At 37.8% G+C, this 15,212-nt stretch overlaps 2 protein-coding genes across 11 annotated transcripts in view; one reads left to right on the top strand and one right to left on the bottom strand.

The window, feature by feature from the left end:
• Positions 1 to 15,212, bottom strand: part of CCDC66 (coiled-coil domain containing 66) — a 63,048-nt gene that overhangs the window by 15,319 nt on the left and 32,517 nt on the right. For 3 of the 4 annotated variants that reach the window (XM_081848852.1, XM_081848854.1, XM_081848853.1), the window contains one exon: positions 7,962 to 8,310. The exons of the other annotated variant lie outside the window; for it this stretch is intronic. In XM_081848852.1, coding sequence (XP_081704978.1) covers positions 8,224 to 8,310 — 87 coding nt within the window. In that variant the 3' untranslated portion in view covers positions 7,962 to 8,223. Of the gene's footprint in view, positions 1 to 7,961; positions 8,311 to 15,212 lie in introns of those variants that run through there. 4 annotated transcript variants of the gene reach the window in all.
• Positions 1 to 15,212, top strand: part of TASOR (transcription activation suppressor) — a 74,374-nt gene that overhangs the window by 50,173 nt on the left and 8,989 nt on the right. For 3 of the 7 annotated variants that reach the window (XM_081848812.1, XM_081848810.1, XM_081848811.1), the window contains 6 exons: positions 441 to 563; positions 796 to 955; positions 2,408 to 2,516; positions 3,042 to 3,220; positions 3,309 to 3,446; positions 4,041 to 5,124. In XM_081848812.1, coding sequence (XP_081704938.1) covers positions 441 to 563; positions 796 to 955; positions 2,408 to 2,516; positions 3,042 to 3,220; positions 3,309 to 3,446; positions 4,041 to 4,591 — 1,260 coding nt within the window. In that variant the 3' untranslated portion in view covers positions 4,592 to 5,124. Of the gene's footprint in view, positions 1 to 440; positions 564 to 795; positions 956 to 2,407; positions 2,517 to 3,041; positions 3,221 to 3,308; positions 3,447 to 3,764; positions 3,969 to 4,040; positions 5,125 to 15,212 lie in introns of those variants that run through there. The other 4 variants (XR_014153133.1, XR_014153134.1, XM_081848813.1 and 1 more) reach the window with 2 other exon arrangements.

Genomic DNA, 15,212 nt, shown 5'->3' with positions numbered 1-15,212 from the left:
AGGAGGCTTCTGACAATGTCCTAGAGTCCTCCCATCTCCTCCCCCAAAGTCTGGTTAGCAATTTCCCAGCTTGGGGATGGAGGTGGGAGGGCTCTAGGACCATGCCGGAACGTAGCGGCAGGGGGTGGGGGCAGCAAAACCAAAGTAATGAACATTTGTAGTTAAAACAGCTGCTAAATGGTTTCCTTTTTATACAGATTTAAGGCATGGTACATTTTTCTTGACTCTTCCTGTGCAAAGAATGGTGCAAGTCTGGAAAATGCTTGTTGATTATATAATGATTAATATAACAATTAAATTCTGTATATAACAAGCATGCCATTTTAGTAAAGTCTTGTACCTACCTGTTTAGCAGTACGTTTCTTAGTTACTAATTGTATTGTTCACTGGAGGTTTTAAATGAAATGTGTTGGTTTAACACCTGTGCTTGCTGGTTTTAGGCATATCTTACTAAATTAGGTAATACAGAGTGCCATCCTGAGCAATTCTTGAGAGGGAGATCCGATGTGGATAAATTGCTTATAATCATTCAAAATGAAGATATTCACAGTATAATTCATAAGGTATGTGAAATTCACAATCAGTACATTTAGGTGGTGTTCGATAATTCATTGTTGCTCTGGGACATCCAAATGCCTTAACTAGTGATAATTAATTCATTTATTGGCATGCATATGCTACAATGATACAATATAGTCACAAAAGCAGGGAAGAGCAGTAGCCAACATATATTGTGTCTTAATTTAATCTCATTATACTGTTATATTATTCTAACCACATACCTTCTTTGAATAGATACCGTGTTTAGTAGCTTTGAAGAGGCTTCCATGTGTCAGTTTTGCTGGTGTTGACAGTTTGGATGATTTGAAAAATCATACTTCCAATGATTTATTTGTTTCTGGTGGCATCCTTGTCTCTGATGAATCTGTTCTCAATCCAGAGTCTGTCACAGTTGGTAAGATTTTTTTTTAATGTTGTCAGTGGCAGGGTTTGAAAAATATTTTCATATTCCTAATTTACAGATGTGATTTCTAGGTGCCTGAGTAGCAAAGCACCAGTTTGAGATTCCTTTTAAAAAATTAAACCGTCATTAGCTTTTATTATTATTATTATTATTACAAAATATTGCTGTGGAATTGTGTTTAGGGTAGGATTTCTTATGTTGCTAAAAAAATGTTAGTGGTGAAAGCCTTGCTCAGCTACATATATAGCGTGACATTCAAAGTCACCTGCTTGCATAATTAGTCTTCTTCTCTTCCTCCCCTGTGAGGCCCCAAAATCTGCTCTAGAGGGGTGTTGTTTCCTCTGTTGGATTATGATGAGCCTTTCCTCTCTTCCCAAATGGAAATCCATTGTGCAATCAGGTGGACATCATTGGATATCACTTTAGAAGCTGTGATAACTGCCTCAAATCCTAAGTGCTGTACAGAAGTAAAATCAAAACAATCCCTTACTCATGGGCATGCATGTTGCTTGGTTTAACCATACTGTAGTCTGATATCTATATTAGTGCTAACTCTTATTACCATTGCTGAATTCTCACATCTTGGTTAGTTTTAATTGTGGTTACCACCGATGCCAATGTAGTCTTATATTGCAAAGCACTGTGGCTAAAGCAAAGCACTGTGGGGTGGGTGGGTGGGTGTGCTGGAGTTTTTGAGTTTAAATCTTTTGTATTTTATCTTATGGTACACTGTTTTGATAGCTTCTCTCTGCAAAGGCAGTTTATAAATTCTGTAAAATAAATAAGAGGGCCATTAGTGAATCCACAGTACTCTCCCAAATGGGTACCATTAAGCTCAATTTTTAATTTCTAAAATGAGAAACGTTTGTACTGCAGTTATAGAGTGTTTGTAAGTTTTTTTAAACAATGCATTGTTTTATTAAAATATTGGGGTTTTTAAAAGTAATTACTGCATGGAAATATAAAAATTCTCTTAATAATTTTAGAATTTTAGAAATCAAAATACAGCTATGACTAAGTGAACCAAGCCAAGTAACTGCAGATGCAGCAATAAAATTTTGTTTCTGATGATAGCCAGCATGCTCCTGAAATTTTTTGGTGAAACAAACTTGCCAGAAAGTTCAACTCTGACATAGCTTAAAAGTAGAAAGATTAAATAGAAAGAAAACTAAGTTTAAATTTAATTACAGAATGTAAGAATACTAGAGGAACCGTCCTGAATGAGCCCCCAAATCTGTTTAGCCCAGAATACCATTTACCACAGTGGCCATCCAGATGCTTCTTGGAAGCCTACAAGTTGTGCATGAAGACCATAACCTGCAGTATTTGGCCATCATGATTAGTAGCCATTGATGAGACTTACCCTGCTTGCATCTGTCTAATCCCCTTTTGAAGCTAAGTTTGTTGCCATCACCATGTTTTATTTTCTGTTTTCAAAACTAGATAAACTTAACAGTTTTTTAAAGTTCCTTGAAGCGTTGAGTACTCCACATGGGAAGTGGCAATGGAAAGTTCACTGTAAAATACAGAAAAAATTGAAGGAACTTGGCAGGTAAGTATTATTTCTTACGTCTTCAGATATTTAAAATATTTTAGGATAACATGATACTTGCATTTAACTACTTTTCAAAATATCTCTGCTTAAATACTTCCATAGTCTTTTTCTGTCAGTCACCTTTGCAGTGCATCTATTTTCTGTGCCTATTTCAGAAACTACCCCCCACCCACCCATTTCCACTTTTGGGTTGTACAGTTTTTCATATTTCAACTCTTCCTGAAATATCAGGGTGGGGAAACTTTGGCCCTCCATATATTGCTGAATTACAGTACTCCAACCAGCACTGCCAGTAGCCAAGGATGATGGAAGTTGGAGTTGAGTAACATCTGGAGAGCCAGAGGTTTCTCATACCTACTGTATATTAAGCTGATTCCTTCTCCATTTTTAAATCATCAAAAGGTTTATGTTCAAAAAAGCTTTTCTTGCACTAGTATAGATTCACTGTCTCCTTCCCTTACCTGCCAGTCCAAGTTTATGCTTTCATGTTTTAAAGAAGTTTCATTGCTCTTTTTTCTCCAGAACGAATAGAAATGCCACAAGCTTGCTGACACTCTTGAATACCTATCAAGAGAAACACTTGGTTGAGATTCTGTCATACCATAGTTGTGATTCTCAAACTCGAAATCCTCCAGACTTGGATTGTCTTATAAGACTTCAAGCTCAAAATGCACGGCAGAGGCACATTGTCTTCCTGACAGGTAGAAAACCACTATTGAGCATGTCCTTTAAAAAAAATAAATACATAAATTAGTATATGTTGAAACACGTTTGCTTTTTTATTTTTAGAAAAGAATGTGTTAACATTTGCAACGTACGCTGAAAATGGAATAGTGGTTACTACAGTAGATCGCTTCATGCACAACTTTAAAAGTCTCGTTGGACACCATAACTCCCATTCCCCCATTGATCATGAAAGACAATCAGGTAATAATCATCAATTTTGCTCAAATATTGATAGCTAGAAATAGAGGGAATTTTAGTATGCTCTTACTGAAGGTTCAAAAAGTATGGGAAAAAGCAAAGTTCAAATCACAGTTTAAACATTAGAAAGAAAAATGTGCTGTGTGGCATCTTAAAGTTTAGAATTATTCTAATGGGGTATCCAAGAAGTTCCCATGAAATGTAGAAGGGTTATGATAAAACTAGTGGAGATGAGGTTTGGAAAAGTAGCAGTCAGTAAGGGTGTCAGTAATTGTGTTGGGCAATTCTCGTATCACATACTGACCTACTGTATAACTTTAGATGCTGTTTTGACATTAAATCCTTTGGAGCTGGAAGTTGGGGTTTCCCAACAGTAAGCATGAACACATTTCGTGGAAGCTTTTAGCATCGGACTATCCGGACGTTCACCCAGAGGGTTAAATGTGTGTTGAGTATGTGACAAAAATGCCAGAAGACCCATCCCCTAAGTGATATGCGACTTTCAGACCTGAAGCCTAACACTGTGTGAGTAGTGCGTAGTATTTTAAAACACGTTTTTTATTTCAATAGAGTAGGATTTTTCTCTTCTTAATGTAGTTCTTGTAGAAAACGATGAAAAGGATGAGGAGGACATGTCTTTGGATTCAGGGGATGAAGCATCACAAATAGAAGTTTGCAATGATGCCTCAAAGTATGATTCCCACTTGGAAGCTTGTCAGATAGAGACCAAAGGATCTCATGGAACAGATTCTAAGCAAAACTCTCAAACTGTTATGTTGCTGCCTGCTGAAGGACAAGGTCTTCTGACAGAAAAGACTTCTAAAATTGACATGCAACCAGTTACTCCAGTTTCTACAACATGCTCTATTGAAGGAGAGAGAAGCAGTTCAGTCCAACAAGTTCCTTTCAGTTACTTTCAGAGTTATAACAGACAGTTAAGTGTGCCCCATCAGTTCAGTCATTTTAACGTTCTCACTCATCAGACATTTCTGGGAGCAGCATATCCCATGCCTACAAGCCAGATCCAAGAAGGTGGGGACTACTTTCTGACTGCCTACAGCCAAAACATGGATATGGACCAGACTTCATCTCCCAATAATTGGGACGTCAGTTATGATTCTTCCCGGCTGTATTCCAAGCAGAATTAAGCAAAGCTGAAATGTTTTTATACGTTGTTGTGGACTTTTCTGTTTTAAAAAGTGAATTAACAGTTTCTATTCTCTGAACTAAACATTTCCTGTCTCTGATCCCTATTGTTTTCCTGTCTTATTTAAATCATGATGACCTGTACCAGGTGAAGCACCTGAAGTTTGAAATAAATATATATTTTTTAACATTTACTGTACGTGAATTAACTTGTTTGTTGACACTTTAAGTTCGTATGTTTTGTATTTTATGTGTAATTGAGACTTCCAGCTTGAAGTCTGTTTTAATGTAAACTTAATGTTTGCCTGAAGCATATGTGAAGGCTTCATTTTTAAAGCAAAGTGTAACAGTATATTCAAACCTCTTTTTCTTTATCAAAGCTGTTGTGTACATATTTTGACAGTTTTGTACAAATTCTTTATACAGTTATTAAGCAGTTCTAGTTACTTTACAAATATCCTTGGTTGTTGGTTACAGACCTCTGAACAACCAATGGGTGCAGTTCATTTTGAAAATAAAATAATCATCCATGAGAGACCTAGTATCAAGTTGCATTTTGTCTTACCATCTGTTTCCAGGAAATAGATGCAGCAAAAGGTGTATTCTCATTTGGGCGATCTTCCTCTATCAAGTCTATAGTAATCTGAAAGGTATGACGTATGTTAGATTTGCTATTTGAAGCCCAAAGCTTATTTCCCCCCTGTACAAGTATTTAAAGTAATCTCAGTTGCAGATAAGTACTGTAGTGACTGTAGGTTTAGGAGTGCGCTGGAATAAATGGTTTTAAGAATATCTTCTGCATGGAGTTTCAGCCTTTATGGTATAATGTTTTTGTGTAGTTTGCCTCGATATGTGATCCTGTGCCCCTGAATTTGTAATAAGATTTTGTCTAAGGTTCCAAGGCTGTGAGATGTAGTTACAGGCATCATAAGATGCTGTATATAAGAACTTTGCAACATATTGTGATGCTTATAATGCAATATAGTGCTGTCAGTGTGCATAATATTTTAGCAGACACTTCTAGTTTTTAATTATATGCCACGTTAGCTACCATGAAATGTCACCTGGTGTTCAGTAAAAACAAAAGGAATCTAAACAACTGAAAGCAAAGTAAGCTATATATTTACTTGAATGGAATGCTGGAATAGTAGCAGATTTTATAATTTTAAATTAGTAGTTAAGCTACAAAACCTTGGAGACATATTTATATGTTGGATGGAGCAAAGCAAACATTACTGGCTAAATCTTAGATTTGGACACAAGGGTGGACGATTCAAGTGGAGTGGCTTGAAAGATAGTGGGAAAGGTGAAACATTTGACATCTTATGTTTAAACTTGTATTTAGGAAGATGTTTATAGCTGAGGGTCCATAGTATGTTAAGAGAGATAGCGGGTAGCAGCTGAATTTTGCTGTAGAAGTTATGGCAGAGTGACTAGAGGGGTGTAGGAGTGAAAGGGAAGAAGAGATGAGCAGAGCATAAAGAATTTGGATATGTTTTGGAGAAATCTTCATAGTAGAGCAGAACTCCGAGATGAAATAGATGAGTGTGTCTATTCAGGTATTGATTTTTATATTTTATGGGATCACTAAACAGGCATATGAATAATCACTTGTAGAAATAAGAATATTTTGCATCGGTTTGGCAGGAAAGCTTTATAAGCATTAGAAAACTACTGTGTACTAATGGTTAAGGAGCTGATAGAAACACTTTAAATCCATATTTCTATGAAGCTCTTACAAGTGAACTCATTGCTGTCTCAGCCTAGAGTCGCTGTGATATTTTGTACATTGGCACGTTTCATTATTTAATGTATTTACTGGCCTGAGTGAGGTGAGGAATAATCATGTATGCTACCTTGCATTTTTTGGAGAAAAGAGGGATATAAATGTTTCTCTACCGGGCCCCAAATGACTGTGCTAGGTATGCAAAGGCAGGCAGGTTGAAAAAATTGTTTTATGTTAACAACTTTGGAATGTGTTTGCGATTTTGCAGAAAAAAATACTTGAAATTCCAATGGCAATGATGGAGAGCAGAGGTAGCTAATGCAGTGCTCTCCAGATGTTGCTGGACTACAACTCCCAGTATCAGTAACCATTAGCTATGCTGGCTGAGAATGATGGGAGTTATAGTCAAACAGCCTCTGGAGGGGACCATCTTGGCTACCCTCCGTGTAGAGAAAATGAGGCTTACGAGTCCCTTTGATGGTAGCAGCTCTTGTTTTGCAGTAGCTCAATGTTGAAGGGACTTCTTGTCAGCTTTTCTTGCTCTTTCATTTGGTTTGGTTGTATCTGGTAATGAGTAGTATATACCTTTAGTGTATTCAGTAGAAAGTTGATATTGTCTTTGTATTTAGCTATGAGCACAACTTGGTCCTTCGTGTTATAGAAACACTGGCAAGCAAATGTAGTGAAAGTAACTTTTCTGAAAATCAAACCTTGATGGCTACCACCTCTTAGTAATTATTAAGTGAAATTCCCCAAAGCCTGCTTTGTTGGCAGACTTTAAAACTGATCTAGTCTCATTTGGGCAAATTTCAGAACATCTTGGGTCCTGTATGCTACATAACCACACGCCACTTCACTGATCTCCAGTAACTTGCTCACTCCCAACACCATCCCTGCTGCTATTTATTCACTAAATAAAAATAAGTCATTTAAAAGCAACTTTTTATATACAAATATTCAGTTGTTTAGCTCAGATTGACATGCATATCTGTACCCTACAGGTGACACAACTCACCCAGGGGTTACATTCTGGGGATAGCACATAATATTGTGTAAAGTCAAAACACATTGGGTGCAGGTGGGATTGCCAGAGCTACCCCTTCCCACAGTGCCCACCCCCTTCTTGTCCTTTATTTATTTGTTTGTTTGTTTGGTAAGTGTGTAAAGCTGAATGTGCACAAGTTAAATGTGTGTGAGTTGCGAGTTGCCTGTATTTGCATTTTTGGGTGCAGATTTATTTATTTATTGGTATGAGATCATTTTGCATGGTCTGCTTCAATACAAAAATTGAAATGAACCATGGCTCAAATTAATTCTGGAACTTCGGAATCACAATGAGCATTCCTTAAATATAGTCACTGTTAATGTGCGAAAGTAGAACACAATTTAGTTTTTCTATAATGTACACCTTTATAATAGCTGTTTTTATTTGTGGTATAGTAGTCTGCTTTATTTAACTGTGATCGCTTCTAGACACAAGGCCTGTAGTTAGCGGCTGTGTGTTTTAATCTTTGAGGTGCTTTGGCTAGCAGGGATCTGTTTTCACCCAAAATTATTTTAAAATTTGATTTCACTTATCACCCAGCAGTATTACAAAACCATTACTTAAACACAAACAATAAAACAAAATGCAACATACACAGCCATGGCATTCAAATGCCTAATAATTTATTCCTCTTACTAAGTGGACACACAAAATTTAAATTAGCTACACAAATATCCAATGTAAACAAAAGCACGTGCTACAGTATTTTCCTGCAACATACATCTTTCTTCCAAAATGTATAATCACTTATTCAAGCATCTTCAAATGAACAAAAGTTCACATTTTACCAATATGTTCATAATTACAGTAGTAAGTATAAAGTGCCAACACAATAAAAATTCATTTATCGAACTTCAAATTCTTTAAAATGGTGAAATAAAATTATCCTCTTGGCTTATGATGTTTGGAATAAAACATGTCTCCAATTCTTTCTGCTTCTGGAGGAGGCCCTGAAATGACAAAGTGATCTTTTTATAGACATTGTAATTAGTTCTATAGAGCAGCAACTGACCTACACAGAGCAGAAGATAAAGAAACAGCAAGGTCTAATGGAAGTTGTAATTGTACTATTGCCTTTTTACTTACCACTTTACTGTGTTTCCTGCTTCAGGTTTTAAAAATTATTCAAAGTGAAGGGGAAAGCACTATCTACTGCTGAAACCTCTGAAATGTTGAGACTCCATAGATGGAAATCAAATTTCTACATAAAGATTTAGTGTAGTAAAACAACTCTTATTTGTTCGAGGAGGAGACTTGGTAATCCCACCTTGAGCAGATATATATGTTCAACAGAAAAAGTATTCATGCACAGTTATAGTCATTTTTGTTGTGTCCTTGTTTAAGATGGGTAGCTAACAAACAGGATGCAACAGAAATACTCCTTTTATGATTCAAATAAAAAGGGGGAAATCACTTATCCCAAGCCAAGGAAGCTGGTTGTATAATAGTTGAAATATTAAGTTTTATATTCAGTATGATCTACCACACCATAACAAGTAAAAGAGCTACAGTGTGATAGTGGATGGGAGATCATTGAACATATTTTCCTTGTTCTATGAATTTGATTGAAAGTACGACTGGACTTTCAGCGGTTCCTTTACTTTTACTATGCTATACCTCAACTGCTTCTGATACAGCTAAAATAGACCCAGCTTGATGTTCATTTTTACAGATAAGAACAAGTTGAGTTGGATCAAAGAACTGTCATGAGAAAGAAGAGGGTATGTGTACAAGAGTTAATGTAATAAGAAGACACTTATGGATCTGATCTAGTCTACCATTATGCTTGCCACATGCCAATGGAAAGCCTACAACCAGGACATAAGTTCAATAACAATATTCTGTTCATAACAGTAAACAGTTCACATACTTCTGTTTGTGCAAGAGGTTGTTCAAATGGATGGACATCTTTTAGATTTCATTTTACTTCTCACAACAAAGCTTTATACAAAGGGTAATGTAGACCTCTGGGTGAAATAGGTTTTATTTGCCCCTCTGAATCTAACCCATTGTGCTTTTGGTCTGTGTCCATCCATTTCCTAAACCATGCCTTACTCTTATCCACTACCATTCAACAATGGAAATACAAAAGGAACAGCATCACAAAAACAAAATATAATTTCTAGAAGGTAGGATTAAAACAACATAGTGGCTGGGCTAGATCAAGGATAGTTGTGCAAATTGTTCCTGACCCACTGAACCACATTTGCCCTCAAGCACATCTATAAATTCCATATAAGCATCCTTAGTTAATCTCTCTGACTGATATCCAATATTAAACACATTTCCGTTTTATTTTGTTACCTACTTGAACCCTCCAAAGTGTATTTGATGAAGGGGAGGAGATGGAAAGGAAGTCTTCTACAAGCATAAATCTTACTTATTTCATATAGAGCTTGACTATAAAAGAAGCCTCGAAGTGGTATACAAAAAGATAAAACAATAAAATCCACACATCTAGTTTTAGTGTGATAAGGCTCATCCTTGTTTTCTTGAAATGTCTTAGTCCAAATGCCTTTACAATTCTGACAATCCAATTTGTAAATTGGATTAAGAAATTCTAACTACATACTTCCATAATTAGCACATTACATTTTTCAATTATATTATAAATAAAGCTAGGAGGAAAGAATTAAGTAGGGTTTGCTGTAAGTACAAAAGTGATAATTACACTATAAAAACATGGAAATATTTCACAACAGAAGATAAAATGACACTTAAGATATTCTACAACATGATTAAACAATCTAGAAATATTTGTTCTGTCTAAGTACAAAAGGAACTAGATACTGAATATTGTTGTACAGTGGTACCTTGGGTTAAGAACTTAATTCGTTCCGGAGGCCCGTTCTTAACCTGAAACTGTTCTTAACCTGAGGTACCACTTTAGCTAATGGGGCCTCCTGCTGCCGCCGCACGATTTCTGTTCTCATCCTGAAGCAAAGTTCTTAATCCGTGGTACTATTTCTGGGTTAGCGGAGTCTGTAACCCGAGGTACCACTGTAATTACTCTTTGAAGAACTAAAGGTCACAACAGAGTATGAAAACTTGTACCTTCTGAAGGACCGATAAGATTCGTAGCTCTGTTAAAGAATACAATGCATAACCTTTAATCTTCATTTCAGACCTAACTATTGGCATTCTTCCTACTTCGAAATTAGCCCCTCAAACTCTTTGCTGCATTATACGTAGTTCTATTTGGCTGGTAACCCACCAAAAGGACTCCTAAAACATTTGGAAAGATCTACCAACTAAGGAAAAAATCCAACAAAATCTAAGTTTTAGCTAATTCACACACAAACTTGTTGAAGAAAAGCTGCAATCAATTTTATCTTGAAATGAACCACCATGGAAATTTTGAAGAGAACCCACATGCCAGCTGTATACTGCTTGCCAAACCTGTATTAGGCACACACATTTCCATTTGGTCTGTCATGTCAACCCAACAATTTTGATGATCATAGACTTATATAGAGTTGGGAGAAACCCTGAGGGTTATCTACTCCAACTCCTTGCAATGCAGGAATCTCAACAAACTCATACATGAAAGATGGCCATCCAGACTCTTCTCTAAAACTTCCAAGGAGAGTCCACCACCTCCAAAGGATACTGTTCCACTGTCGAGCAGCTCTTATTGTCACAACATTATTTCTGATGCTCTTGATTACATTACTGAAATATTAAATTCACCAGGGAATAAATTCAAGGGCACATTAGCTCCTAATATTCAGTTTTTTATTTTTTCAATTATTATGATTTCTCTGGAACACCCATAGTAGATTTAGGTAGTGTGTCTGGAGAGGGCGAGAACATTCTATGATGAAAGTTGCACTGATGGACCATTTACCTTAGTGCTACTGCTATGTTGACTACAACCTACTTTACCTACTGTTAAAATGTAAGCAAAGTGCTATCCTACCTCCTGCCCAATTTTCTCATAGTGCCGCAGGCACTGTAGGAAAGAGGGCCAAGAGGAAAAACTATAATTTCTACCCTAAAAACATGTGGAGAGCAGAGGAAATACTCTTTGGAAGAATCCTTACAGAAGCATATATTGCTGTTCGTAGAGGTTTATGCAATCACAATTTAAGTTGCACTGATGTGAAAACAATTGTTAACATATTGTTAACTACCACAAGGTAGCTAATAGAGCGAGACTTGAAAGCACATGAACTAGATTTCTCCCCAAGAAAGCAGTAAAGCAAAACACAGAATCAATGAATAAGAGGTTTTAGAACAATTGACTTGTACCTACATGGCTGGCTCTTAGAAGCAAGAAGACTTCTGTAAAAAAAAAAACCTGAAGTCTTCTAGAACAAAAAGGAACACAAACTTTGGCACACACAAAAAGTGCAAGCACACAGGAAGGGGTGCTAAAAAGAAAGAATTTGAGGAATGTGTTGCTAAGATCGTTAAAACCAACAACAGTAAGTTCTTTAAATAACAGGAAACAGTCGAGGAAAACAGTCATTCGACTCCCTTTGAATGGCAAAGTCAAATGAATGTTAAAGGAGGATAAGGAGATTGCTGAATGAATTCTTTGCATCTGTCTTCCTGACAGAACATATAGGGCAGATCCCAGTGCCCAAACTAACCTTGCAGGAGGTGCATCTGGGAAACTAAGGCGGCTAGTGCTAGGCCTAATAGACAAAATAAAAACTAACAAAATTGCTGGGTCCGCATGGCATCCACCCCCAAGACCAAATGTGAAATTGCCGGTCTTCTAACAAAAATATGTAAAGTGTAAAGTGTTGCATGTCAGAGCAAAAGAATCTTCATTTCATATAAACGCTCATAATAGCTCAATGAAGATACTGTTTCAGTTTGCGGTGAGTGTAAAAAGGCACATTCCATGCCAGGGATCATTAGGAAAGGAATCGGAAAATAAGACTGCAGACATCATCATGCCATTGTACACCTCTATGGTGTGACTGTATTTGGAATACTGTTTACAGTTTTGGTTGTCACATCTGAAAAAGGATATTGTAGAGTTGGTAAAGATTCAGAAAAGGGCAACCAAAATGATAGAGAGTTTGAAACGATTCCCCTATGAAGAAAGCTTGCAGCATCTTTTACTTTTTAGTTTAGAGAAAAGGTGAGTAATGAGGTGGTCTAAGTTTATAAAATTCTGCATGGCGTGGAGAAAGTGGATAGAGAAAAGTTTTTCTCCCTCATAACTAAAGAACTCATGCGCCTCAAAGCGAAATATTGGAAAGTTCAGGGTAGATAAAAGAAAGTACTTCTTCAGAACTTGCTCCCGCAGGACAAACTTAGATGGCTTTTAAAGAGGATTTGACAGATTCACGGAGAAGACCATCAGTCACTACTAGCCATGACGGCCAAGCTCTGCCTCCACAGCTGGAGGCAGCAATGCTTCTGCTGGAAACCTTGGAAGAGCAGTGTTCATCTTCAGCTAGCTGGTTCCCCACAGCCACTAATTGGCCACAGTGAGAACAGGATGCTGGACTAGATGGGCCAGTGGCCTGATCCAGCAGGCTCTTATGGAGGGTAGTGCTGGAGAACAGAGCTATGTGCACTCTGCTGTGTGCCCCCTAAGCTAGCCTGTTGCCCTTAGAGGTAAAGGAAGATGTCCCATTGCAAGTGCTGATGTAAAATCTTAACTGTCAGGCCGGGCACCTTCTGTATACGGAACTGACGGACTCATCATCTTCATTCTCGGAGGAAGCAAAATGTCTCGAACTCCCAACTTACTCTAGCTATTTATTCCTACTATATTCAAGCATCTCCTGTGGCTCTATTACAATATAGAAATGAGGGTTGCCATAATAGTGAGGCTCTTTCCACCACAAGATGAAGAACTAGACATAGTGAGCAAATGTGTAACTATTGCCGCCTCTAGAGTAACTTCTGAACCCAAGTGCTTTGAAGCAGTGGAAAGATAATCTTGTCTATACTGCTCTCATATAAAAGTACTGAATCTGCGAAAGAAGCGCATTTTATCCTAGAAACATTTTACCCATGTGGCACTCTTTCTCTGCTGTGGTCTTTTTGTGTAGAGGTGGACATTTGTCTGGCTTAGGTATCCATACTTGAGACAGAAGAAGACAGGCATATTTCTATGCTGCTAAATGCCATTAGGAAAGGAGATGAGAGAATGAGGTCAGGGGTACAAAACAGCAAACAGAGGTAAATAACCTTTGTACTTGATTGCACAAATAATAAATGCACAAGGAAGACTCCATTGCAGGTGGTTGGACTAGATGACTCTTGGGTCATTTTTTAAGATCCAATGATTCTATTACTGTTACAGAGGACAATAGAGTTTGCCATCAGAAAGCTCTTCCTATGTTTAGTCAGAATCCCCTTTGTCGTAACGTGAATCTGTTGGTTTGGATCCTTCCCTCCAGAGAGGGGGAAAACAAGCTTGTTCCATTCTCCTTGGGATATTTGAAGATGGCTATCGTATCTCCTCTTTTCCAGGCTAAACATACCCAACCACCTCAACCATTCCTCATAAAGCTTGGTTTCCAGACCCTTGATCATCTTGGTTGCCCTCCTTTGCACATGTTCCAGTTTGTCAATATCCTCCTTAAGTTGAGCTGCCCAGAACTGTGACACATTACTCTCCCAGTGCAGTCTGTTCAAGGTAGAATAGAGCAGGACTATTACTTCCCTTGATCTGGACACTATATTTCTGTTGATGCAGCCCAGAATATAGCATTAGCTTCCCTACCCCTGCTGCATCACACTGTTGACTGATGCTAAGCTTGTGGCCTAAGACCCCTAGATCCTTTTCACATGTACTAATGGCAAGCCAGGTGTCCCTTCATCTTTTATTTGTGCAGCTGGTTCTTCCTGCCTAAGTACAGAACTTTACATTTGTCTCTATTGAAATTCAGTTTGTTAGTGGGGCCCAGTTCTCCAATCTGTTAAGGTCATCTTGAATCCTGATTCTGTCTTCAGTGGCTTCTCCCACTTTGGAAATTAGATGAGCGCCCCCTCAATATCTTCATCAAAGTCGTTTCCAAAGATGCTGAACAACAACGGCCCCAGGACAGAACCGTGTGACACCCTTCCAACTCTACAGTTCTATGATTCTATGATTCTGTGTCACTTTTTTCCAGAATGATGAACCATTAGTGAGCACTCTTGGGTTTGTTCAGTCAACCAGCTACAAATCCACCTAACAGTTATCTTGTCCAGTTCACATTTTACCAGATTCTCTGCAAGAATATCATTCAGGACTTACTGAAATCAAGATACACTACATCCACAGCACTCCCCAGATCCACCAAATGAGTTTCATCTGGCATGACTTGTTTTTGAGAAACCCATGCTGGGTCTTAGTATCACAGCATCCTTTCCTATGTGCTCATGATTGAATATTTAATTATCTGTTCTAGGACCTTTCCTGGTATCAATGTCAATCTGACTGGTCAAGAGTTACCAGGGTCTTCTCCCCCCTTTGAAGATAGGGACAACATTTTCCCACCGCCAGTCCACAGAGACCTTACTTGTTCTCCAATAATTCCCTTGTCTGTGTATAATGAATCAGTTCCTCCCTGTTGGTGAGGACTAGGTCCAAGAGAACCCCCTTGTTGCTTCTTTCACCTTCTGGGAAAGGAAACTGACAGTAAGACAATTGAGGGATTTGTTGTGCCTTATATTCTTGTCAGATATATTGGGGTAGTTGTAGTCTCCCATGACTACTATATATCTCCTTTTTTGAATATTTGTTAATCTGCTCTAGGAAGGCATCGTCCAGGTCCTCTTGGAGATCTATAGTAAGGTTACTATTGTTTCCCTCTCCTACAATTGTTATCCATATGCTCTCAATCTGCCTTCCATACTTCAAGTCACAGATTTCTTCACAAGTGTACACATCCTTTAT

Source organism: Podarcis erhardii (genome assembly GCF_964252035.2).
Source record: "Podarcis erhardii genome assembly, chromosome: 2".
NCBI classification, from domain to species: domain Eukaryota; kingdom Metazoa; phylum Chordata; class Lepidosauria; order Squamata; family Lacertidae; genus Podarcis; species Podarcis erhardii.
The sequence above is the reverse complement of the archived record's forward strand: the minus strand, read 5'-3'. Positions and strand labels throughout refer to the sequence as shown.